General features: G+C 39.7%; 1 protein-coding gene across 11 annotated transcripts in view; it reads right to left on the reverse strand.

The window, feature by feature from the left end:
• The window catches only part of macf1a (microtubule actin crosslinking factor 1a), a 419,348-nt gene that overhangs the window by 10,460 nt on the left and 381,391 nt on the right, over window positions 1-27,497 (reverse strand). For 5 of the 11 annotated variants that reach the window (XM_078423293.1, XM_078423294.1, XM_078423297.1 and 2 more), the window contains 13 exons: window positions 27,035-27,204; window positions 26,452-26,611; window positions 25,683-25,877; window positions 23,519-23,647; window positions 22,208-22,351; window positions 20,083-20,271; window positions 19,140-19,236; window positions 16,810-16,979; window positions 15,152-15,314; window positions 13,949-14,103; window positions 13,057-13,131; window positions 9,309-9,326; window positions 5,896-6,013 (listed from right to left, as the gene is read on the reverse strand). In XM_078423293.1, the coding sequence (XP_078279419.1) occupies window positions 5,896-6,013; window positions 9,309-9,326; window positions 13,057-13,131; window positions 13,949-14,103; window positions 15,152-15,314; window positions 16,810-16,979; window positions 19,140-19,236; window positions 20,083-20,271; window positions 22,208-22,351; window positions 23,519-23,647; window positions 25,683-25,877; window positions 26,452-26,611; window positions 27,035-27,204 (1,783 nt within the window). Of the gene's footprint in view, window positions 1-5,895; window positions 6,014-7,474; window positions 7,502-9,308; window positions 9,327-13,056; window positions 13,132-13,948; window positions 14,104-15,151; window positions 15,315-16,809; window positions 16,980-19,139; window positions 19,237-20,082; window positions 20,272-22,207; window positions 22,352-23,518; window positions 23,648-25,682; window positions 25,878-26,451; window positions 26,612-27,034; window positions 27,205-27,497 lie in introns of all 11 variants that reach the window. The other 6 variants (XM_078423295.1, XM_078423296.1, XM_078423298.1 and 3 more) reach the window with 2 other exon arrangements.

Consider the following 27,497-nt stretch of genomic DNA (forward strand, 5'->3'; position numbering starts at 1 on the left):
CTGTGAAAAGGTCTGAATAAGATGAGAAAATACCTTTTCAAAAGTTACATGGAAGATACATTGGAGTCCTCTATGCTAGGCTCCCACCCAAGCCATCCCCTCCCTGGGTACTTTTCCCTGCAAGTGCAGTAGATGTTATACCTGTCCCGATACCTCCTCTCTCACATCCATCCAGGGACCCCATCAATCTTTCCAGGTGAGACACAAGTTCATGTGCACCTCCTCCAACCTCATCTGTTGCATCTGGTGTCCTGAAGTGGTCTTCGTGTATACATCGGTGAGACCAAGTGTCGACATTTTGTCAAACTCTTGTGCTTGGTTCACCAAGGACTACAGGGTCTCTGGTTGCTGACCATTTTAACTCCTCTTCCCACTCCCAGTGACCTTTCCATCCTGGGCCTCCTCCGTTGCCAGCGTGAGGCCTCACACAAACTAGAGGGACAGCACCTCAAATTCCACTTGGTAAGTTTAAAACCCTTTGGTGTGTCCATTGAATTGTCCAATTTTAGGTAACGTCAAACAACCCCCTCCTCCCTCTCTCCTTCACACCCCTCTCCTTTCTTCCCCTCCTCTGTGCCCCACCAGGACGTGCACCTATGTCTCCCTCCCCCCTTCATTCCTTTCTCTGGCTTCACAATTCGTAACTCCTCAATCCTTTTGTCTTCAATTTTCTGTTTTGTCATCTCTGGCCTTTGTCCAAACATCTACTTATCAAGAACTCTCCTTGCCTGTGTTCACCTATGACCAGTCATGCTTTGACCTGCCCCTCCTTTATTTTAGCTTTCTTTCCCCCATCCCTGCAATCAATCTGAAGACCCGAAACTGCCTGACCCGCTTAGATACTTCAGCATTTTGTGTCTTTTCTTGTGTCTAAACCAGCATCTGCAATTCCTTGTTTCTACTTTTTAAACAACTAAAGTCACTGTGAAACATATTTTTAGGGTGTGGTGAGCCTACTTTGAAGGCTCTGCCACTTTGAAGATTAGGATAAACAAATGAACTAAAGCAAACTAAATGAAATGGTTTTTTTGAACATTTGTTACTTTAATATTTTACTACTTTAAAAAAAATGACAAATGAAAAGCACTTTTGGTCACATTTAATGTCGATGTAACAGTTATTGGGAACTCCCATGAATTGCAAGATCCAATGATTTTTGTAGAAATGCAGACTTTGTCATGGTTGATAAGCCCTGTTGAGACTGATACGACTGACACTGAATAATGAACAGGCAAAGTAGTTTGAAAGAAAAAGGTTGAGTGCTGTTAATAAAGATGTGGGGAATTTTACATTGCCGTGATAGGAAAGATGCTAAATAAAGAAATAAAGCAGATAAAATTAGTAGATGATAATGAGGTGATTTTGTATTTTGAATTAAAGTCTATGGCTTTGACTCCGTGGCTATTGTGTCTAAACATACTGAGATGCAAAAATAAAACCATGAAGAATTAAGTACAAAGAATAACAAACAAAAATCTACTTTATTTGGCATATAACGGACAAGGATGAAATTTGGCAAATGAGCAAGGAGAGAAAGTAGTTGCTGCAACGTTAAAGGCTCAGCTTTGCAGTGTGCAGTTTAATAGCAGTAAAGTCAGAATGAAGGGAATTGCAAGGTTAGCAATGAATCCAACCTGGAAGACTGAGAGATCACAGAAGTGTTACTATTAGAGGAACATGGCCAAACTTCATTTGAACTTAAGGAGTGGGAGTAGGACTTATGGCTTCTTGAGCACTCTCTGCCATTTAGCACCTTCTTGCTTGATCCGCATAACACGTGATTCAGCAGCCGAAAAGCCTACTAACCTTTCTGCAATGAGTTAATATTCATAGGTCTCTGGGATACAGAATTCTAAATTATTCACAATTTCTCTGAATAGGAAGTGCTTTGTGTTCCCTTAAATGGGCATCATTTATCCTGAGAACAAGACCCATTCCCAACTACCTTGAGAAGCACCTCTCTGATTTTTCTCAGTTGACATGGCGTACATAGACTTCCATGACAAGTTCATTGGTAGAACAAGACATAAAATGGAACTGAGTGCATAGACATTAAGTTGGCTACCAAAACGCAGTGCCTCAACTTCTTTCACGTTAAGCTTTACTTCAAGAATAACATTTTAAAAGAAGCCCTTGGACAGATGTACACAAATGATTGAAAGTGGCAGGGTAGGTTAAGAAAGTAGTTGATGAAGCATTTGCAATTCTGGGGTTCAAAGACAAAGTATAAGAGCAGGGAAGTTATGCTGGGAGGTGGGGGGGGGGGGGGGGGGAGGGAGTTTAAAGGAGATTTAGAAGGTATGTTTTAGTTTTAAGAATGGAGTATAGCGGGTGTTGGTACATGCTGTCAATAGAAGTAGATACAATAGCAATGTTTAAGAGGCATTTAGGAAGGAAATGGAGGGATATAGGCAAGCAATTGGGATGAGTTAATATTGGCATTATAGGGCACACAGGCGGGGGGGGGGGGGGGGGGGGGAGGGGAGTGGAAGGCGAAAGATCTGTTCCTGAGGTGCACTGATCTATGTTCTGTCCATTAAGCAGATAAATGTACAGTGCAGAAAAATTCCAAGGTTACAGGAAAAGGGCAGATGGGTGCAATGGGGGTGTTCCTCTGCTAGTGCAGATATTTTGGGCTGAATGGCCTCCTCTTGTGCTGCAACCATTCCCTGGTTTTAACAATATTTCATTGGTTTGTGTCAATGAATCCATTAACCTGAATAATAATAAGACATTGTTTATAATGGAGGAATCTGCAAAGGATGAGTGGTACCACCTCTATTCAAAGCATGATTTTGTTCTCCTTCATTATGCCCCTAACAGCTTGACTGGAAATTTATGACACAAAGTTGGAGATCAAGCATTTGGAACTATTCTATACTATCCTCCAAAGTCGAACCCTTTTTCTCTTGCTTTATGCTTCATTTAATGTAAAAGGAAATGTAATATTTCAGTATACCCAACTGCAAAGAAAAAGTTGTGTTAAGAGAACATATCACTTAATATATATACACATACAATATAGTTATTTATTGTTGGACCACTGAACGCATTGCATTGATAATGACTGGAGTTATTAAGATATATTGTTGGTTTTAATTTAATATGTTTAACTTCACAATCTCCTACATTTGGTAAATTACTAACTTTCTTACGGATCTATCCTTCTTCTGGAAAATATACACCAGTTTTATAGTTGTAGCATAGAAAAAATTACACCAGTTTTCATTTGTACATTCCCCCACCAAAAGTAAAAGAAAGTTACATCAGCAGAAATGTGAAAGTTAGAGAAATACATCTTCAATTGAAGGTTTGCAAAGTAACACAGTTGTGATGAAATAAAAGGCAACAGGCTTCCTATATTCACTCAAGCTGAAAGAAGTCACTGATGAAAGAAGTCTGGACAACTTTCGTGAAAAAGACTCTAAATGAGCAAGTGGCGAGCAGTTTGCATGCAATTTGGAAATTAGTGCAGTTGGCTGCACACAGCACAGCCTGGCTCCCTAAAGCCACCCCAAGTTGTTATTAGTCAATAGAAGCTTCATTTAAAAAACATCTTTCTTCAAACACAACATTTTTATATTTGGGTTTTGCCACAAATAGCATTTTCACAGTCATTAACTGTTTCTTGAATTTGCAACTTACTCCCTTCGACAGGTGACATTCTGTCAAGTGACATTGGGTGAAATAGAACAGACAGAAACCTTGAAGCCACGTTTTTACTTTCACTTTTATTTGGGTTTTTCCAATTGAAAAGGAGAAAATGATCAGCTCGCATTCAATGCCAATGTTCTCAGCAATCAGAATTCTTTTCACCGTTTTAGCCTCCTTTGAAAAATATCCAAATATATTTTATTTTTCTGACCAAATAAATATTAGGGAAATGTACAATATATTTGAACACAAAATCATATTTGACTAGGAAAATGGAATATAGACCAAGAAAGCCAGGGTTTTTCAAAAATGTTAGATGCTGGTTAAATATTCTTTACATAATTGAAAAGGAAATCTATCTCTGTGATTGATTAACTTTCACATTTAAGCCCTCAACCCTTTTCTTTCCCTCCAACAATCTATTATACAGTGTGTCCTTGGTAACTTATGGTAACAAGGTTTCACCCAACATTGCCAATTCTTTCATCTTTAATTTTTTTTGTCACTTATAATTTGAAACATTAAGTATAATGAAAGTTCCAATTGGATCAATTTTGCTTCATGATTTCTGCCGGTTCAAAAGCAAAATCTGAATGAAAATAAATAAAAAGCATTTACATGTTCAGAATCAGATCAAAATCAGGGGAACTAAATTAAGAAGTCAAAGGAAGATAATAAAATAGTGCATTCAAATAGCCCGGCCGTGATACTGTGTGCAGAGTGGTAGCCTGTCCATCGAGCTAATGCAACAAAGCCAAGTCATTGATGGCAAGGAGGAGAACAGAGAAAGAGCGAGAGAAAGTGCTGGACAGAGAAGAATTGCCAACCTATCGGAGAATGACTGGAAATTGAAGAATTTGATTCCGATCGTAACAGTTTATTTCCCTGATGATGAACTAGAAAAAAAATGACACGAAGACCTGAAACTCAATAAGCAGACAGACTGGAAAAGAATAAAAGAGCTGTTTACCAAACAGACTTGCACTTTACACCTTAATCATTTCTCCACAATACACGTCATTTTTGGTCCAATGCTAAATATATTTGTAACTTGAAGTAACAATGAAAAAGACAGTAAAGAGAATCTGAGCAATGTGGTACAGAGGAGCTGCCAGGTGTTCTGGCAGTGGGCTATTCATCCAGTTCAGGCTTGAAACCCTGACCTCCATCATTCTGCAACCGAGAAACATTGCCCTAATATTTGGAGACCTTGAGTAATTTTGCAATGTTGGTTGTGGTGCAGTATTTGTGGGAACTTACAAACAACCCAGGCCTTTTAATAATCAAAATGATAATAGATTTGTAATGCTTTGAATTTAATTTTTGCTTTGTGCAAAACTCTTTTTTAAATTCACCCACATAGTTGTAGATGCACCTCTCCACCAGAGCATGGCCATGCATTTCACAATCTTGCTGTTATGCTCAAATTCCAGACTTGACTCAAACTCGAGTACAACAAGCTCGTTTGCAACAACCAGCCATTTGTTGGTGATTTATCAATAACTTTGTTTTGGCAGCAGTCTGCTTTGCTTCACCTATGGGAACCTTGAGGCTTGCTCAATATCATCCAGAGGCAATCTAACAGCTAGGCTTGTTTGTTCAACTTTTAGTCAAATCTTAATTGATTAAACTAAGATTTCTTAATTGATTATGCCAAGATTGTGCAAATATTTTTTAAGGTGAATTTGTTTGGTTCCAGAATTTTGTTTTGGATGAGATGCATGAGTTAATTAGCTTCAATAAGCACGGTTGAATATTTTTCAATTTAAGTTACACATTATGATAGGACATCTCCTAAATCACTGTAAGTACATTTCCTGATGACTACATTGCATTCTGCACTAAAAGCAAGACAATTTAGGTGAAATACATCAGCTGACTCCCATTACAACATGTTAAATTTGAGCAACAATGATCAGGTTGAAAATTTTACTTCACTATCCATAGATTATATTTTTCCAACATAATAAGCATAAAAGAGTAGTGAAATTAATATTACGATTTAACTAAATAATTCAATTTGCCTAAGAAGTGATGAGAGCGCAAAGTCATTTAAAATTTGAATTCAATGCATTCAAATGTTCTCTCTGTATTTTCTTCATTCCTGGAAACATGATACCCGCATTTCAGGTTGATGTAACATGCTTAAAATACTCAACACTGCCCTTTAAGGTAAAGTAGTTTAGGAATCATAGTACATGGTGGGATATGAGTTATGGTCTCTCTGCCATTTAACCTTACCTCTGCAGGGATCATTTTTCACTAAGAATTCATCCAAGGCCATCCATCCTCCTCCAACACGGACCATTACCGTACTCCGCAGAATACGCACAAGGCGTAACTGCTGAGAATCACCAAACTGTTGGATTTAAAAAAAAGGTTTACTTCTGAAGATTGACAATTGCCGTCTCTCAGCTTTCCATGGACCAAATGAAGTAATTTACACCCAGTGTTTTTTTCCCCATTTTGCTTTAAAAAAGCAAGTGGATCTACCAATTCAAAGGCTTTGCCAATGCCATTCAAATTGACCATTTGATAGGCTTATAGTGACCCGAGGCAATTTCCCATTCATTCAGTGAATGTACTAATGTCAAAACCCCCTTTACTTTACCCAAAAGAGGGAAATCTTTCTTCCAATTTGAACAATGTAAAATTGGCCATTGGGAAACCTTTGATTTGTGATTTCTTAAAATCAGAACCAAATTAAAATTTCCATTACACCACATTCAAGGTTAATCCTACTGAATGGAAATGATCTAAACCAGCAACTGCTACCATGATGAAAGTATTTCATATTTTAACAGAATAGTTTGCTTCATAATATCTAGAATCCAAAAACCTGCAAAATTCACATGCTCACGATACAGAAACATGAGATTTGTAAAAGGTTCTCTTCACTATGATCTGTGCATAGTGAGTTTACTGTTAATTGTACAATTATGTCAATTTTTTGATACAGTGTAAATACACAATGCTGGTTTAACTCATTTCATTAATTTATCATGCAAGAGACCGTATTTCAGAATTGATAAGTTGTCACCCATAGTGTCATGCATATTTATCACTCTAGAGATCTGAAAACATTTCAAAAATGTGAGTTTCACTTGCTACATTCAATGCAGCCTAAATTTAAATTTGAATCACAAGGAATAATTGTACATTTGTGGTTGTGGAAAAAGCCCAAAATATCAGATTTTATTACATGGGCACAAATGGCAACTGTATTGACTGTATGACTATTTCTGACCTGTCGAAGTGATCATTTCACACTACAACAGTGGGGGGCAAGTAATGAAAACAGGATACACATTGACCTTCCAAGGGCAAATCTAGCCTGTGTTAAACTACTTTGTTGTCACTTATCTACAAATAGGGTTGTGTCTATCAAGTGTGCCATGATTTACCTTAAGCAAACTGCCAAGTTTATATTAGTGCTGCCACATGTTATAATATAATTTATCTTTTATGAATCAAAGGAACTTCAATCAAACTTTCTACCACAAAAATAAAATGGTGTATTTGCGCCCTTGGTGTTCCTTGGAGGTACAACCTGATAGGTTTAGAATTATTGCTGCTCCAGCATATTGTTGTATGAAGGAGAGCCATGGACAAATGGCAAACTATTTTGTTTAAAAATAAATTATTCATGTTTAAACTATAAATAATAGGGCAACTCCAAGTACTAAAGAAAACATGATAGCTGCAGGACTTCTGAGTAGCCATTTGATTAAAAAGCCCATATAATAACAGAAAAATCAGGGAGAATAATCAATTTCTGCACACATTTCTTCTATCATTAACATAAATGAAATTGACTTACTCCTAATAAGACTAATGTGCTGGAAGCCTTCAAAGGAATGAAAGTATTCAAGTAATCATTTTAAAAATGTTTTGGCCTAAATATTCACACAGAATGGGATTTCCTTGATAGTACACGTCTGACAATCATTTAGCTGAATGTGAAACTCACAGCACAGTCACACGTGATGATTAGAGGTAGAACAATTATATTAATTGCAAGTTATTTCCTATGGACAGTTTTCAAAACACTCCAAAGTAGAGAAATATTAGTTTATCCCTAGTATTGCTTAGGAACAGTGCACCGAGTACTGTTCAATATAATGACATAAAATATAAATCATTAGATACAAGTCTAAATTATAATGGTGTGGGGGAGGAGGGGATAGAGTTGGTTGACTGATAATCTTAATTTGGAGCTAACACTCCAATGCATGCATAACATAGAAAAGGACATGCACATTGGTAAATAGCGGGGAATCTTTTTTAGCATATAGGCATGCCACCAAACTCATCCATATTGAAACTGCTAGTTTACCATTCCTACAATCTTGGAATTATAAATTATGTACATGATTTTCGTGTTGTGTACTTCAATATGGAACATCCTAATTTTAGCTGAATCAAGCCAATGCATTTGTTGCACGATTCATAAATGTGAAAACAATTTGGTAGGGTTTTTCATCTTTTTAATAGTGAGGTGCAACAGTGTTCTGGAACAGTCTATAGCCTCCACACAACTCTGCAAGCAAATGATGTCTCATTATTATCTTTAGCAACATCTTGGGGAGTTGGTGCAGTTAAATATAATTTCTGAGGTAGACACAAAATGCTGGAGTAACTCAGTGGGTCAGGCAGCATCTCTGGAGAGAAGGAATGGGTGACGTTTTGGGTCGAGACCCTTCGTCAGACTGAGTCTTTTGCAATATTACACTTTTTTTAAACATCAACATTCTTCAACACTTCAATTAATGATTCAATGCAAATTAAAAATGCTGAACAGTGATTTAGCTGGGACAAGTGCAACATTTGACAAGACCCGATACACTTGTGCGATGGTTAACTGTATATGCCTGAAAGGTGCTGCCCCTCAAAACTACAAACTCTATACAACACTGTGTGATAGAGTTTGTTTTACATAAGTGAAGGTCCAGTATATTGAATCCAAAAGAATTTTATAAAATGAATCTAGTAATTTGATGTACTCATCTGCTTCCTGCTTAATCTGCTATCAAAATGTCACGCTTACAGAGTAAACTGCTTTTGTGTGTCAGCATTTTCACAGTGGATCAACCACTGTGTGGTTTATACATGGGGTCTCCTGTAGATTCAAATTAAGAGAGAATCGGGAAATTATTTCAACTATCTGAAATGTTCAGCATTAAACAGTTTAACTTTACCAATTTATTGCTCCCTAAATACCGATGCTGCTTAAAGTAGATGTTTATATGGAGAATATAATTTGGTTCCTAAATACTAAGTGGGATAAAATATTAGCAAATATTTTGACAGAAAAGGAGTTTAAGCTTTCATCTAATGCTATATTCATATAACTTCTAGTCTTTTTTATTAGATGTGGCGTAGAACAAAGATACAATTTAATATTGTGGTCAGTAAACAATTTTCCAGTGCAAAATAAATTATTTGCTGGATATGCTTGCATGTTGAATTTCTTCCTTAATCATTATTTCATAGGTCATATTTTTTTAAACTCTCTGCCAATACATGTTAGAAATGGTTAACAGATTTTTTTTCTCAGTGCTCTGGAAAATAGCAAGAACTATTTACATGCAGATTAAAGTGAGCATTCACACTACACACTTCATATAATTCTTAGCACACGGAGTGCACAGTACCTGGTTTCCAAGGAAGAACTATTTGCAGCAAAAGATTGAGAAGAAAAAGAAAAAAAAACATTGAGACACACAGTTAGCACATTCACAAGTAGGATTCTAATGTAGTGAATAACATATACTACAGAATTTATCCATTTTATAATAATACAAAATAAAGTATTCATGCTTTTCTCAATTTCATCTCTGAACTATGAATTTAACCAAAGCAATTTACTCTCTCTGGAATGTCTTGGTTGCATATTTCATAAAGGAATTGGATTAATTTGTTTTGAGTAAGAAATCTTTGGTGTGAAATGGTTTTAAGACCATAAGACATAGGCGGCGCAGCAGCGAAATGGCAGATCTGTTTCCTCACAACGCCAGAGGCCCAGGTTCAATCCTGACCTCATTCCAAACATGCGCAGGATTGTAGGTTAATTGGATTCTGTAAATTGACCCCAATTGTGTAGGAAGTAGATGGGAAAGTGGAATGACATAGACAATGGGCAATCGCTGATCGACGTGGACTCCATGGGCGAGGGGCCTGTTTCCCCGTTGCATCTTTAACTAAGCTAAACATAGGAGCAGAATTAGGCCATTTGGCCAATCAAGTTCACTCAGTTTTGGAATAAACTTATTCTAAAAGTTATTTTATTTTTCTGCCCACAGAAAATCCCATATTCCTTTTAGTTTTCTTCATTACTGAATCTAAAACCACTTTGTAATCTCAAATACACCTTATGGAACACCATAGAGCTATTTGGGACCATCAATGTGAAAGACATCACTTATTTCTACAAGGGTGAAACTTAGATTATAGCCAGCTACAACTTTGGGAACGTTTTTGCATTGCATTAAGTGATGGGTGTGTTCTTTCCACTCTCACTAATGAGGGTAAGTACAGTAATAGATACCCTGCAGCCTCATAAGGGAATTAAATATACAACAATTAACAATTCTTAATTCCAAAATGCTTGCAGGTAAAGCAATTTTCACATTCACAGGACAACTGAGATTTCTGCACTCAGTATACAGCGTACACCATTTAACAACATGTCACATGGAATACAATAACTGCAATGGCACAAAAGCAAAATAGATGAAGAAAATTGAGACATAAAGGCATTAATAAAATTACTGCATCAAAGGGTTTTTTCAGTCCAATGTTGGACTTGTGCAATGATACTCAATTACACAATGGAACATGCAACCATTTGTATTTTTAGCGTGGAGTTATAAAAATAAACTAATGGCTATTAAAAAGGCATATATCATTGTGAGCCCGAACCTCTCCAGCCCCAACCCCCAATTTTTCCATTTGTTTTTATTATGCAGTTTTCTTCAATGCGAGATTTCTTGGATTGCAACAGTCACGGTAAAGTAGAATTACCTGCTGCCTTTGAATAATTTGGGCAGAAGCAGATGCACGCTTGATAAGACTATCAGAGGTTGTTGGGAAAACTGAGTTAGGATTACAATTACATCAGCAGCAATCTTCTTTAATGCTAGAGCAGATTTGAGGGGCAGAGTGGCCTATTCCTTCTCTGAATTGGTGCAATTGTTTCACTGTGCTTGAAGGCTGACATTGTCAAGCTACCTGGATGATATTAACAAACATCTGAACAATAATTTAGGTGATGATTTATTGTAGCCTATTGGCACAGACACTTACAGCCAGGGAATAATCATTCCATATGTTAAATCAGCAATTATAGAGTTGTACATGATTGAAACGAACCCTCCACCCAACTTGTCCATGCTGACCCTGATATCTGTCTTGGCCCATTTGCCCTCAATACGCCCATATCCCGTTACTCCTTTCCTATCCATGTACTCGTCCAAATGCTTTTTAAATATTGTAATTGTATCTGCCTCTAACACTTCCTCTGGCAGCTCATTTTATATACCCACCAGAAAGTAAAACATGCCTCGTTTACATTCCTCATCTATGGTTTTAGACTCCATCATTGTAGGAAAACTACTCTGGCTATCTACCCGAACCATGCCCCTCATAATTATATAAACATCTGTGTAATGGCAGTTTCTATACCTTCTCAAAGTCCAACTTCGAGAGCCATTACTGCTCGGGGATGGAATGGAGGTATAACTTAAGCACACACCGCACTCTGAGATAACAAAAACGAATCTTCCAAACGCTGTTTATTGATTAATTGGTCTTTGTTAAAGTAGCACAAATCAAAAGAGTAATTCATAACTTTTCGTACTTATCAACTGTTTCTTCTTCAAACAATACAGTAAAAATCATGTAGTCGTTACCGTGTGGTCCTTGTGAGTATAGCTGGCGCGAGTGTGGCAGTCGTGAGTGTGGTAAAAAACTGTATTCTCTCCCTCCTCCGAGACTAAACTGACCCACAATCTCTGTCGCTACACTCCTCCCATGTGGACACTCCCCATTATGTATCAAATCACACCCACAAGCATGCAAAAAAGACAGAAACTAGAAATATTAAACATAGCCATAATACAATGACAGTAACTAAATTAAGCGTAAATGGCTCCGACAATCTGTAACGTTGTTCCTCAACCTCAGGATAAACTTAGTTTATTCAATCTCTTCTCGTGGCTACAACCCTCCATTCCTAGCGATATCATGGTGAATCTCTTCTGCCCACTTGCTTATAGTACCAAATCCTTCTTGTCAGGACTTCAATTATTCACTATGCTTCAAGTGCAGCCTGACCAATATTTTGTACAGCTGCAGCATCACATTTCAACTCTTATCCTCAATGCCTTAGCCTATGAAGGCAAGCAAACCTTCTTTACTATGTCCCAAAATGCATTACCTCACACTTGTCTGTTGAAATCTGCACTCCCCCGATTTAAGACCATAACTCTCAGACCGACCTTATCTTTTTTGATGATTACAATGAATGCATTATGAAAACATTCCCAGGCAAAAATAAAGACACCAGTTTTGTCTGTCAGAGATCCAGCAACAGTCAGCTCAGATGTCACATCAGAAATTACAATTTTTCTGTCAGCTCCTCTATCAATGAGATAACGTTTTCACAAAATATTCCATCTTACAACTCGGATTGATTAACCCACTCAACAATAGTTTCATTTAAAACAAATATTTCTAAATCCTGTTTGGGGGAAGGGAGGGGAAACTTCAGTTTTCTATGCGCTGCTAAATCAAAATATACAGTGGTCAAAACTAATATTGAAAGTTTCAAATGGAGTTTAAATATTTACTCAGACATTTCAAAACCACAGAAGATTCACTGATAACTATTTTTTTCCGGGTTAGAACACATTTACTTGGGGCGCCACAGTGGCACAGTGGTAGAGTTGCTGCCTTACAGCGCTGGAGACCCAACTACGGGTGCTGTCTGTATGGAGTTTGTATGTTCTCCCCGTGACCGCGTGGGTTTTCTCTGAGATCTTCGGTTACCTCCCACACTCCAAAGATGTACAGGCATGTAGGTTAATTGGTTCGGTGTATGTGTAAATTGTCCCTAATGTGTGTTGTATAATGTTAATGCATGGGCTCGTTGGTTGGTGCAGACCTGGCGGGCCGAAGGGCATGGTTCCGTGTTGCATCTCAACCCTAGGCATCCTGCTTGCCCCAGTACAAACGGCCCAGTTAAAATCAAAGTACTGAAATCCAGCACACACATCATTTCCTTCAAATGAATCATGCTAAAAAAAAACTTAACTCTAATAGATCATGATTTCAATTGTTTTATGAATATCCTTTCTAAAATGTGATAAACTATTTGTGAAATACTTAAAGATATGTACTTACTCTGTACTTGTTTTCTCCAATCTGCTCCACCTGAAATCGCTTTGCACATTTACACTGTGCCACCTGTCTGGTCACCTGTAAAGAAGAGACTTTTAAAATTAGAAACCAAAAAAATTTCAAAAGATATTACCTACAAAATAAAAATGGTGCTATTTAAACATCGGCAGGACACAAGTGCTCTGTGGCAATGTCCAATTTCTCGAAAGGGACAAATACAATTTTTTGAGCTTGGCTCATATTTACAAGAACTATAATGATACAAGAGTAAAGCATGGAAGGCAGTTTCAGCACATGCAGGTAGCTCAGATACCATAGTTTCCTGTAACTTGCTCAGTTCATTTTGGACTCGTCGGTTTGGGGAGAAGTTAGGATGGGGGAGAGGAGGGGTGGAACATGATTGTGGGATTTGGATTTGATTAAGTTGAACCATGTTAAAATACCATGCAAATTCATCGTAATTCACGCAAAAGGTGGTGGGTGTATGGAACCAGCTGCCAGAGGAGGTAGTTGAGGCAGGGACTATCGCAACGTTTAAAAAGCAATTAGACAAATACATGGATAGGGCAGGTTTAGAAAGATATGGGCCAAACGCAGGCAAGTGGGACTAGTGTAAATGAGACATGTTGGTCAGTGTGGGCAAGTTGGGCCGAAGGGACTGTTTCCACACTGTATGACTCCATGACTTGATGACGTAGGTTGATATTTTTCAGCCTTTAGTCACTTGTGGATAATTTCTGTTCCTCTGAACTTCCTAAAGCAACACTGGAGAACTTCTGTCTAATGGATGACTTTTCCAATTTGAGATATTTATATTGATTTATATTATATTACCTAACCTAAATATAGGATTTGAACAACAACTACATTCAAGTAAAATCAGTGAACTCTGGACCTCATCCTCAATTTTGTCAGCGTCAGTAACAGGCCGGTAGGCATCTTTATTCGGATGAAGTGCAGCCACAAATTCGTAATAATCAATGTAACCATCTCCATCTCCATCAAAGATGTCAGCTACAGCAGTCATTTCCAGTTTACTGGTGGGGAATTCTGAAATGTGAAGCAACAAAGTACACAAGGTCAGACAATATTAAATATAATTTCCACCATTATTTTCACAATGTGGTGATATAACTTGATAACAAATTTAGTGCAGAGGCAAAGTCTATTCTTTAGAGATACTGTTTTTGCCCCTGAGAGTGTGATGGAATGTTCTAGTGCTGACAGATATGACCTTTAAAAAAAAACCGGTGATGCAGTGTAAACAACAATAATGGTTGCTTTTCTCAGAATCTCTGATAATTCTCTGAGTAATCAACGATTCTATTTGCAGAAACTTGTGATAGAAAACTGTGCATTAATCAGTCCGGTCTCGATCTGAAACGTCACTTATCAGTGATCTCCAGAGAGGCTGCCTGATCTGCTGAGTTACTCCAACACTTTGTGTCCTTTTGTGCATCTCATGTCCACTGATACAGAGATGGTGTTTATTAGGATGGGTGATGGTGAGTGGAAAGAGGTGCTGTGGGGAGAAAACTCATTGGATATGCTTTGCTGCCCCATATCACTCAGCTGTCATCCTGTGTCCCACTTACCAAGATTTACAACGTGCACCATTGTGAGTGAACAGCACTTTACTACAGTAAGCCAAAGCAAGCAAGGTCACCACTCTGTACAGTCCTGATACTGCAATTTTTGAATTATGCAACCACATGGGTTTCCTCCAGATGCTCCAGTTTCCTCCCACATCGCGAAGGTTTGTAGGTTAAGTGGTCTTGTAAGATTGCTGCTAATGTGTAGGGTGTGCATGCAAAAGTACGATAGTTTAATTTAGAGGTATAACATGGAAACAGGCCCTTCAGCTCACCGAGTCCATGCCAACCCTTATTCACTCATGTGAACGGATGATCAGTGGTCCGCGTGGACTCGGTGAGCTGAAGGGCCTGTTTCCATGCCTGTTCAATCAATCAATTCAATTAAACTTGAGAACTTGTAAAATAATTATATCATTTGATCCAACTTATGCAAAAATTAAGGCATATTTTAGTCAATATAGATACTTAAAAATTTAATAAACTCCAGAAATTATTTCAATTACTTGAAGACAGGATTCCATCAATAAACTCCTGCCGCGTGATCTTTCCATCCTGGTCCTTATCAATGCGCCGGAAGAAGTCCATCACTCGGGACTTCTTGTGGTTCATCCATCGCATGTATTTTTTCCGCCACACATCAAAGTCAAAGTTGGCAAATTCTTTCAGCTGAAATTGAAAGGAAAGTTTTATTCAAAAACTGAAAATGTAATTCACTGCCGAATTAGAACCCATTTTTAAATAATAAGATTCAATCAAAACCTAAAATAAAGGTTGTGAGTTACTCAGCTTTATAAATAATGGCATAAAATGCAAAAGAAAATAATCCATATAAATCATGGTCTAGGCCTCATCTTGGGCATTAAGGAATGCCAAATGCTTTGAAACCAACCAATGGGAAACATCGCACTGTGGTATGTCAAACCTGGGCAGGACTTGCACAACAAATTGTAAAGCCCTGGAGAATGGGGCAGTACAGAGAGATCTGGGATTACAGGTGGATGGTTCCCTGAAAGTGTCGGGCGAGGTGACAGTGTGGTGAAGAAGGCATTTGGCACACCTGCCTTCATCAAGAAAGCTATAGAGTACAAAGATTGGGACATCATGATGCATCTGTACGTCATTGGTGAGACCATGCTTGGAGCACTGAGTGCAGTTCTGATCATCCAGCTACAGGGTGAATATTATTAAGTTAGAAAGGGTGCAGAAGAGATTCACCAGGATATTACCTGGGCTTGTGGGCTTGACTTATAGGAAGGGATTGGATAGGCTGAGTCTTTTTCCTTTGGCATGTAGGAGGCTGAGGCTAATATGTGACCTTATTGACACATCCAAGATCATGAAGGGAATGGGTACTGTGAATGTTCACAGTCCTTTTCCCAGGGTAATGGATTGAACAACTAGAGGGCACAGGCTTAAGGTGAGAGGGGAGAAATCCAAGAAAGATCTCCGGGGTAACTTTTTCAGAGCATGGTCCATATTTGGAATGAGCTGCCAGAAGAAGCTACCGTGGCGCATACAATTAAACTTTTAAAAGACATATGAACACATATATGATGGATAGGAAGAGTTCAGAGGGCTATGGGCCAAATGGGACTGTCCTAGTATGGCAACTTGACTGGCAGGGACAATGTGGGCTGAAGGCATGTTTCCATGCTTTTTAGCTCAATGACTCTAAATGGCTGGTAAGGTGACAAGATAGCCTATTTCTGTGCTACATAACTTTATAACCTGACATTATATTTGAAAAAGGAAATCTAGATTAATGGGAAAGAAAAGGGAGAGGGACTAAATAATTATTAGTAATTATTTGTGTGGACTTTGCACCTTATCCCTGTGGCCGTGTGGGTTTCCTCCGGGTACTCCAGTTTCCTCCCATATCCCAAAGACGTGTGGATTTGTAGGTTAATTGACCTCCGTAAATTACTGCTCACGTGCAAGGGGCAGAGAGAAAGCGGGACAACATAGAACTAGTGTGAAAGGGTGAACGATGGGTTGATGTGGACTCATTGAGCTGAAGGGCCTGTTTTCATGCTGTATCTTTAAACAAACTCTTTAAAGAGTTAATACAGGATGATTGGCCACAGAGCTATGCCTATGCTGTGAGAGGCTGTGGATCTGTATGTAACTCAATACAACAAGGTTTCATAAGTTCCAGTCTCACTTCCTCCAGTCGGTCCAGACAGTCGTGTAGTTTGCGCTGTCTCTCTAACGCCAGTAACCAGACCTGCTGCCATCTGCCAGAGAGCAGATTAATCTGAGGATTCTTTGCTTCAGTCTGTGTTGGCATAGCCATGGGTGCAGGTGGATTAGTCATTTGATTTAGATTTTTCCCTACAAAACACAGAAAAAGATCATCAATGCACAATTAAAATGCAAGAAGGTTCAAATTAATTTGTGGTCTTATTACTTTTAGGAACAAAAGAAAATGGCATTGCAAAAAACAACTTTGTTTGAATCAAAATATGGACCAATGTAGATGATGTTAATGGAAAAAAAAGTTTCATGAACAACAATGACTACTTAATGAATCTGAAGAGCTCAGCCCGCCTAAATCTACATGATCTCCTGGTTGCTAAACAATTTAACTCCCCCTTCCATTCCCATACTGACCTTTCTGACCTCCACTGTCAGAGTGAGGCCTAACGCAAATTGGAGGAACAGCACCTCATATTTCGTTGGGCAGCTGACAACCCTGCGATATGAACATTGACTTCTCTAACTTCAAGTAACCCTCGCTTTCCCTCTCTCTCCATCCCTCCCCCATCCTAGTTCTCCGACCAGTCTAACTGGCCTCCTGATTTAAATGTTATCTTCGTATGCTTTGTTGTTACCTCTCCCTAGCTAATAATGATCTATTCTACATATTCCTTGACCTTCGTCCCTTTTGATGTCTTGTTTTCACAACTGAAACGTCTCCCATTCCTTCTATCCGGAGATGCTGTCTGTCCCGCTGAGTTACTCAGCATTTTGTGTCCATCTAGAATGTTCTGTTATATTTACAATGACGAGGGGTCCAAAGTTCTGTTTGGAGATTGGAGTTTGGAGTTTGGAGATTATACCCCAAAAATAGCAACATCCACATACATCACTCAAGTGTGGGTCATTTACCATCTCCAAATTAAGATTCTAGCTACTGCACTGACCTGCTACTCACCTCGTTGAGAATAATGAGTCCTGAGTCACTCGGCAACACCCTGCGATTGTCATTACCAAGAAAATTGCCTGGAGCAACTCCATAAATACCATGTATACAATGGATGGTCAGAGGCTGGGTAACCTGTGAAGCATGGGTCACCACCACTTTTCAAAGCCTTTTCGTAATCAGCAAAGGAAATGAAAAGGGAGTGCAGCGTAGGCTCACCAGGTTAATTCCCAGGGTGGTGGGACTGACATATGATGACAGAATGGGTCAACTGGGCTTGTATTCACTGGAATTTAGAAGGATGAGAGGAGATCTTATAGAAACATATAACATTCTTAAAGGATTGGACAGGCGAAAGGAAAAATGTTCCCGATGTTGGGGGACCCCAGAACCAGGGGTCACAGTTCAAGAATAAGGGGTAGGCCATTTAGGACTGAGATGCTGAAAACTTTTTCACCCAGAGAGCTGTGAATCTGTGGAATTCTCTGCCACAGAACGCAGTGGAGGCCAATTCACTGGATATTTTCAAGAGGGAGTTAGATTTAGCTCTTAGGGCTAAAGGAATCAAGGGATATGGGGAAAAAGCAGGAACAGGGTACTGATTTTAGATGATCAACCATGATCATATTGCATGGCAGTGCAGGCTCGAAAGCCAAAATGGCCTACTCCTGCATCTATTTTTCTATGTTTCAAGGCACAAGCAACTGCTCCTTCAAAATTGTTGGATTAAACTGTTGTAGCTCCTTAACGAACAGCACTGCCCAAGTGCCATCAGCATCAGGGTGGCGTAGTGGTACAGTGGTAGAGTTGCTGCCTTACAACACCATAGATCCGGGTTTGATCCTGACCACGGGTGCTGTCTGTACGGAGTTTGTACTTTCTCCCGGTGACCATGTGGGTTTTCTCCGGGTGCTCTGGTATCCTCCCACATTCCAAAGACGTGCAGGTTTGTAGGTTCATTGGCTTATGTAAATTGTCCCTGGCGTGTAGAATAGAACAGTATGCGTGATCGTTGGTCGGCATGGAGTCAGTGGGCAGAAGGGCCTGTTCCCACGCTGTATCTTGAAACTAAAGCATAAAGACTGCTGCAATTCAAGGTGCTAACCCAAGAGCTGGCAATGAAGAGCACAAAACATTGGTCCTGCAGTCCATGCTCTTACTCAGTGGATGAATAAAGTAGTATCCTCATTATGACCATACTGTAGATATCATGCTACACTCAGTAATCGTACATCAGACATGGCACCTAATCATTTTGTAAGCAATGACCAAATCCTTAATCATAGTGTTGGAGAATTCTTCCATGATTAATCTGCACCATTTTCGTCTGTTGAATGAAAGAGACTTACTTCCTCGCACATGTGAAGGTTCCACTGTTTTCCGCTTGTATGTTTTTGTAACTTTATCCACATCTGGCTGCTTCCTCGTCATTTCTTCCATGAAAGCCTGAGGAACATGGGGACATGGGGACAGAGAATAAGACAAGATGGTCTGAGAATTTTGTGTGGTGGGGAAAAGCAAATGCACAAAGTGAGAGAGATGCAACCTGGCCTTAGACACAGGCAGAAGACTTTGACTTCTATCATGAAGTGGTGCGGAGGGAGTTCGAAGATTGGAAAGGGCCCCCATATAGACCTTCATTCCCTGGTGTCAGCAGCGGAGGCATAAGATCTGATTTCCACAATGCTGCTCCTGGGCACATTGTGGCCCTGCTAGATGGTATCATGGGCACTCCTGTTGTGGGGCTGAGGCTGTCGTGTTTATTGTCAGGAAATGTCAGTAAGTGTACGGCTGGGGCCAGTGGCTCAATGGGACAGAAGCAAGATGGACAGAAAGATCCACTCAAGGCCATGATTTGGGCCTGAGGTGGTTCCCCATGAATAAGATGAGAAATCAGGAGGCCAGAAAGCCCTTGCTCGTTTGAAATTTGACAAATGGTTGGTTTAATTTCATCACAAACTGGAGGGATGGGAAATTTATTGGGAATAACCTACCATCTACCTCATTGGAGACGCTTGGACTATGTTTAATCGGACTTTTCTGGACTTTATCCAGCACTAAACATCATTCCCTTTATCCTGTATCTGTACACTGTGGGAGGCTTGATTGTAGTCATGTATAGTTTTCCCGCTGACTGGATTGCTCACAACAAAAAAGCTTTTCACTGTACCTCGATACACGTGACAATAAACTAAACTAAAAACTAGACAAGGAAATTGCTTTACTATATAAAGTTTAAGAAACAATCATGACAATGTACGTTCTTTGGTCGAGGACATAAGTAGTGTGTACCTGATGCTCTGTGATGCTAGTTTTGACTTGTTCAATGTCCTTTGGCATGGAGTCCTGATCCCTTTGCATTAGTGTAGTTTCAGCCCACTGTAGCCATGTCAATAATTCTTCCAACAATTTGGCATTGGTAACCAGCTCAGACAGTGCAGTTGCCAACCGCTGTTGGTGTTGCTTTGCCCACGTCAACACCTAGATGTAAAATGACAGGCAGTTTCTTTATTTGATTTGGCCATTTATAATACATGCAGAAAACTGAATTTGAAGAGATCAACGTATTGTAAAAGATTCTACAAGTCTGAATTTCTGGACTAGATCTTCATTAAAAACATGCACTGGGGCAAGAATACTAAGTACAGTATTTAAATAAGTACTGCAATCACATCTATGAAGTAAAATTCCATTTCAGAAGTTCAAGCTTTATTTCTGCCTTTCAAAAGGCATGAAACACATTGAGGAGAAAGAGCAAATGCTTTTCCCTAATCCAGATATCTCAGGAATTGGATGAAGACATTAGACTGCTGAATACAATCAGTTATTAAAAACACAACAGGGCTGTTCTCATAGATGGTCCTCAGTGTATTACTGGGATCTCGTGTTTAAAGCATTTTAATTCATACATTTTTGGAATAACCTGCTTGTTCATTCAATACCAAAGCCTTGTTCATGGGCTCGTAATTTTGAAATGGCACGCTCACATTTACACCTGGCAGCGTTGTCACGTATATGTTTAACTTGCACATTTTTGAGATATGCGCTGCTTTTCAAGAACGTAACCCCTGTGTCTGTACAATCCGTACAACCCATGCCCACCGTACATTGGATCCAGCAAAATGAGAGCAACCCTTGGCAAGGGTTTGTAAACTTCCAGTTCCTTCTCTCTGTAGATTGTAATTGATCCAGGCCCAGCCAGAGGAGTGGATCTTCACCATACACTGATTCAATAGAGAAGGGAATAAAACGCCCAGTTCCACTCCATCTCTAGACCACTCCTGCAACTGTCTGCCATCTAAAGGATGAAGCAGCAAAGGAATGAGCTAAAATTACACACTGAGCTGCCCTCCCTCCAGAGAGCACTCCACTGTAAAATGGGTCTGGATTGCGTTTTTCCTGATACTAACCAATGACTGGCATACATTTATATAAATGATCATAATTAGTCGCAACCCTGTTTTAAATATACAGGAACCTTAGGTTTTACGTGGGTGACATGCTTGAAAAGCAGCTTGTAAATCAAAAAGTAAATAAAACACATGCTGGGCATCACACACGACTGTGCTGCCTTACGGTGCCAGTTATAAATCTGAGCACGTTAGTCCGAAAATAGAAGCCCATAGAATTTTTTGTCACTGAAGCCGTGGAGGCCAAGTCAATGGATATTTTTAAGGCTGAGATAGATAGATTCTTGATTAGTACGGGTGTCAGGGGCTATGGGGAGAAGGCAGGAAAATGGGGTTAGGAGGGAGAGATAGATCAGTCATGATTGAATGGCGGAGTCGACTTAATGGGCCAAATGGCCTACTTCTGCTCCTATCACATGACCTTACGATAAATTATACTTCGGAAGTAATTAGACAAGCACGTTATTCTATAAATGTTTTCAATCAAGCTCGTGTAAAACCTGGGGTGCCTGTATACTGAACAGATGCACAACTTTTTAAGGTAATTGGGACCCCTTTGACCTCTCAAAGTGCAGCCTGCTCCCACTGATGATGTCAGCTGCACAGTATAAAAGGACATGGCAGCTTATTAATTATTTTGTGCTATCCAATGAATACTTTCTAACACAACTACGAGGCGATTTCTCATAAAATGGATAACCATTGAAAGTGAAAGTCAGGGAAGCGAGGAAATGATACGATGCTCAATGCAAACAATCAGTGAACAAGGAAATACAAGCTCAATTAGGGTATTCAGTGCCCTCAGGGCGACTACACCACTCAATTAGGCAGGGAAAAATAGAAAAATATTCTGGTTCAATGGCATTTTGTCACAACGTAATAGAAATGATTCTTTGCCCCATAAATGACATTTAAAATGGACTTGTTCAAAAGAAATGACTTGAATCACATTATGTGCGATAGAACGTCTTTTGAATGCTCCGAACTGCAGCAGTGCTCTCACTTACCTCTTCAAAGCGGGCTCGGATGATGGTGATCCAGTGTTTGACGGTGGTGACACAGTCTGGGTGGCACACTGCCAATATGGCCTCTCCCATGCCAGCTGCCTTATTTACATCGACACGCTTCTCCTCCACTTTCTTCATAAATTCCTGAAATATTAATTAGCAACACAACACTTTTAAAAGAAGAAATGTACAATGGAGAAAGAAAATGGTAAGCTCTCGCACAATGACATACCTTGCATCAAGTTAGTCAATTGAACAGGTCCAAAAGAAAAACTATCTTCCAGAATCCTGTTTAAAGAGTTTTGCGTTGTACGCTGGAGACACAAGGAACTCCAGATGCTGGAATCTTGAGCAATAAAACAACAAAGTGCTGGAGGAACTCAGACCGAAGAATGGTCCTGACCCAAAAGGTCACCTGTCCATTTCCTCCACAGATGCTGCCTGCACCATTGAGTTCCTCCAGCATTTTGCTGCTTTTTGCCCGCAAAGTACGGTTCTCGATTTAAAGCTAAATTCTATTGTACCGAATGCAAGAAATATATAGTCAAAGTTTTTCAAATACACAATCAATTCACTGTTTAAGAATTTCAGTTTGCAGTTTTGCAGTGCACTCATTGAACCAGTTATTTAATTAAAAATTTACACACACACACACACTAGTACTGTTTGTTATTCCTTTCAGCGCGCCTTAAAAACGCTTTTTACAATTTAATTTCCAGGAATGTTCCATGGCATGCTCGTAGTTTCTTAACTCTTCGGATTTAGACAATCCGCCTTCAATACTGTTAATAATAGATAGCCTTTAATGCTTTAACTTTAAATGATGTTTAAGCAAAACATCACTAAAAGTAATTTAAGTTTGTGTTTTTAAAAGTTCAGAAGGTCAAATGCATATTTTTCACAATTTATGTCATTCTATGATTTCGATATTTAGCCTTTTTAGTTTAGTTTATAAATACAGCATGGAAACAGGTCCTTTGGCCCACCAAGTCTATACCGACCATCGACCACTCATTCATACTAGCTCTATGATATCCCACTTTCTCATCCACTGCCCACACACTAGGGGCAATATACAGAGTCCAATTAATCTATGCATCTGCACATCTTTAGGTTGGGGGAGGTAAATGGAGCACCTGGAGGAAGCCCACAGTCACAGGGAGAATACATAAACTCCACATAGATAGCACCTGACGTCTGGATTGAACCCGGGTCTCTGGCACCATGAGGCTGCAGCTCTACCAGCTGTGCCCCTTTTTGGACGACCAGAGGGATTGTTTTAAAATAATCACCTTCAGCTGGGCAACTCACCTTGTGTAGATCGATCAACGACTGCAGAGCCTCCACGTCATCCGGTAGGACTCCTCGGAATCGAAGTGACTGCTCAGCCTCAGACAGCCACTCTAGCAGCACATGGACGGCATTGCGGAATTCCTCTGCCTGGGACCGAATTCAATAAAACAAAAATCAATTAAATCGCCCCTTCACTTTACATTGGAATGGTGGTCAGGCTGTGGACGGCAGGTGCTGTAAAACTGCAGATTACCGCGACAGAGAAGGCAATGAGTCTGATTGGAATTTCTCATTTATATTGCCCATCTTCTCATCCAAATTTCATTTAACAGGTAATCGAAATAGTAAATGAAATTCTTTCTTAATAGTTGGCACAGCAGCTGGATGCAAATCACTAAAGATCATGGTTATGCATAGAATGTAATCTTATTGTACAATAAAATATTTGCTTTATCTGAAAAGTAAGTGGAATGTAGAGGGGAAAAAGATACAGCAGTAATAGATAACCTGATGTGCTGTGTTCAATTTTGGCACTACAAGGTATCGTGCAGATGCACAGGTAGTTTAGTTTAGAGATACAGCGCGGAAACATACCCTTCGGCCCACCGGGTCTGCGCCGACCAGCGATCTCCGCATATTAACAGTATCCTACACACACCAGGGACAATTTTCATATTAACCAAGCCAATTGACCTACATACCGGCACGTCTTTGAAGTGTGGGAAGAAACCGAAGATCTTGGAGAAAACCCACGCGGTCACGGGGAGAACGTACAAACTCCGTCGGGATCGAACCCGGGTCTCCGGCACTGCAAGCGCTGTAAGGTAGCAACTCTACCGCTGTGCCACCATGGCGCTAGCTTTCATATACTTGGTTTGTGGTCCCTTGAGCTTAGATGGATAAGAATGAAAAACCCAACCCTAAAATCAGGGCTAGATCATTCAGGGGGCACTTGTTTTTATTTAAATGCCTTTATTCTCAGGGTCTGTGCATTTCTGGCAAGGTCAGCACTTATTGCCCATCTCTATTTTCCCGTTAGATGACAAGGGCGAGCCATTGCCTGGAACAGCTACAGTCTTTCTGGCACTTTTGTGGAGAGTGTTTCCTTGTTTTGTCCATGGGCATGCAGAGGTCTGGAGCTGTTGGTCTGGAAATCCAAAAACTGGGCATCGGCAAAGAGATTTTCATAAGTGCCACATGACAGCATTATGAAGTGCCTGACTAATGAATGAGAATAGACGGATTGGTTGCAATTTGGCCATATTGGACATGTCTTGTTTTTTGTGAGAGGTTTCCAACATGGATGAATGCTAGGGCTGTAATTCTACTAGGCTAGAGATGCAGCGAGTTCGAGAACAGACTCTTCAGCAGTGCAATGGGGATATTGCATCAGTGCTCCCTGCCGACCCTTGGAGTGAAATGTATTAGCTAAATACTGGTTTCAGAGATGTTGGTGATCCCAAGATCCATTTAATAAAGTTAGCAGAATATGGACTTATCATAAAATGCAGGGTTAGTATAAATTTCCAAGACTTAGATCCAAAACATTTTCGTTAATTTGGCGTGTCTAAGGAAATGGAGCAAATGTAGTAATTGGGACTGAGGTACAGAACAGGTGAGGTCTGAATGAATGGGAAGCTGACTTATGATTTCTTGAGATAAAGCTAACAATGGAGTGAAAACATAATGCATCCTGGCTCTGCTTGACAAACCGAATGAGAGATCATAGAAACAAAAGAACTGCAGATGCTGGTTTACACCAAAGATAAGACACAAAGTACTGCAGCAACTCAGCAGGTCAGGCAGCATTTTTGGAGAAAAAGGATGGGTGGCGTTTCAGGTCTGAACCTTTCTTCAGACCTGAAGAAGGGTTCCGGTCCGAAACGTCACCCAACCCTTGTCTGCAGAGATGCTGTCTGACCCACTTAGTTACTCCAGTACAGTGTGTCTATCTTTCGAATGACAGATCAACAGGTTTTGTCTTGCAAAATATGTTCACCTTACTTTCAACCTCTCAGCAGCTGTGAAATTATTTTCACTATAGATAATAACCTACGTTATTAGTTATAGGTGCTGTGTGAAACAATGCATCCTGGTTTACCTGATACCATAGCAAGTACTGGTGGATTTAAAAAAAATTGGCTAAGATTAAGTTAAAATGGAATGAAAAAATTAACTTTACCTGTTTAAGTGCCTGCTCAAGCCGTGTCTGTTTAGAGACGGAGAGTTTGCACACTATGTCCCATCGTATGCTCAACTCCTGCAGTTGAACCTTCACCCAGGTCGTATCATCGTGGCTGTTCTCAATCAGTTCTCGGGCCGACCGTTTCAGGATTTGCACGCTCCCCGTGCGCTTCCCAAGCTCTTTTTGGAAAACCTGTATAAATAAAACACAAAGCGTTTCAGTGTGTGAAATCTATTTGTAAGTAAAGCGTACAAAAATCTACTTCTCGTAAAGTTTTCAGCACAAACTAACACATCTACCTTTTGCAGAAACGAACAGCCTTGTAGGACTTTCAGCTGTACGGTAATGCAAGATCATAAGTGTTAGGAGCAGTATTAGGCCATTCAGCCCATCAAGTAAGTCCCCTCCGCCATTCAATCATGGCCGATCTATCTCTTCCTCCTAACCCCATTCTCCTGCCTTCTCCCCATTACCCTGACACCTGTACGAATCAGGAATCTACCTATCTCTGCCTTAAAAATATCCATTGATTTGGCCTCCACGGCCATCTGGCAATGGATTCCACAGATTCACCACCCTCTGACTAAAGAAATTCCTCCTCATCTTCCTAAAGGAATGTCCTTTAATTCTGAGGCTATGACCTCTAGTCCTCGACTCTCCCACTGGTGGAAATATCCTCTCCACATCCACTCTATCCAGACCTTTCATTATTTGTGTTTGTGTTAAGTTAGTGAATGCAGAGCCTTCTTAGCAATAAAAAATCTACCTTGTGAGCATCCAACAGGTTCATCACCAGATCTAGATCTCCATGGACAGGTTGATCTTCAGCCAACTGTGGCTCGACCTTGTACAGCCAGTCAACCAACGCTTGGAGTGCGTCAATAAAATGCCCTGAAAACAGCAGGGCCTCTTCCAACTTGTGCTGCCTGACGAAGGATGAGGAAATAAACAATCTTTGATATTGGTGAAAATTACACCAAAAATATTAAACATACAATTATGAAATAATAACAACCCAAACAAAATTGACATTCTAAGCAAATAATCATCCTATAAACATCAGTTTACACTTGCATGTTGATATAACATAATGTAATAATACCATGTAATGTAATCTCTGGGGAATAAGGTTGCAGAGAAACATGAATATTGATAAAGCACTCCATTGCGAAATTGCAGACAGTTCTACTTAATAGAACATGTATTAAAACTAGTTTAATTATGATATGCACATAATGCATATTAGTCGGAACAATCGCCAGGTCTTACGCACTAATTGCTGCTGAATGGTAAGCCACTTCCTTCATGCCAAAATTTTAAGAAACAATGCTTTAATTTTTCTCCCTCACCTTTCGACTGACTTGCCACAGACGGTGTCCCACTTGTCTCGCACTTCTCCAAGGAGATTGTCCAATTTCTGACTGTCATCTGCATGTGAAGCCTTATCCTTCATCGAGCGGCCCATTCGGATTGTGGTGTCATACACTGGCTGTTTCCCACCCAGAGTTTTTTGAAAATCCTAGTTTAATTTGAAAGAAAACCACAATAACGCTAGATATGCAAGGGTACAGACTGTACATCTCTGAACAACACACCATATCCCTGGTTGGCAATTACTAATTTGGCTATTAAATGCATCAACATTTTTGAGTTTATTCCCAAAACTTTAATTGCCTCTGGAACTTCTTTGTCCCCAGTATTTGGCCACAAATTATGTAATTGGTTTCACAAAATTATATTTGTTTAGTCAAATAGTTCAGATTAATAACAACTCCAGGTCTGCAAATCTTTGGGCAACATTTCAACCGGTTA

This window comes from Rhinoraja longicauda, chromosome 27 (assembly GCF_053455715.1).
Source record: "Rhinoraja longicauda isolate Sanriku21f chromosome 27, sRhiLon1.1, whole genome shotgun sequence".
Classification (NCBI taxonomy): domain Eukaryota; kingdom Metazoa; phylum Chordata; class Chondrichthyes; order Rajiformes; family Arhynchobatidae; genus Rhinoraja; species Rhinoraja longicauda.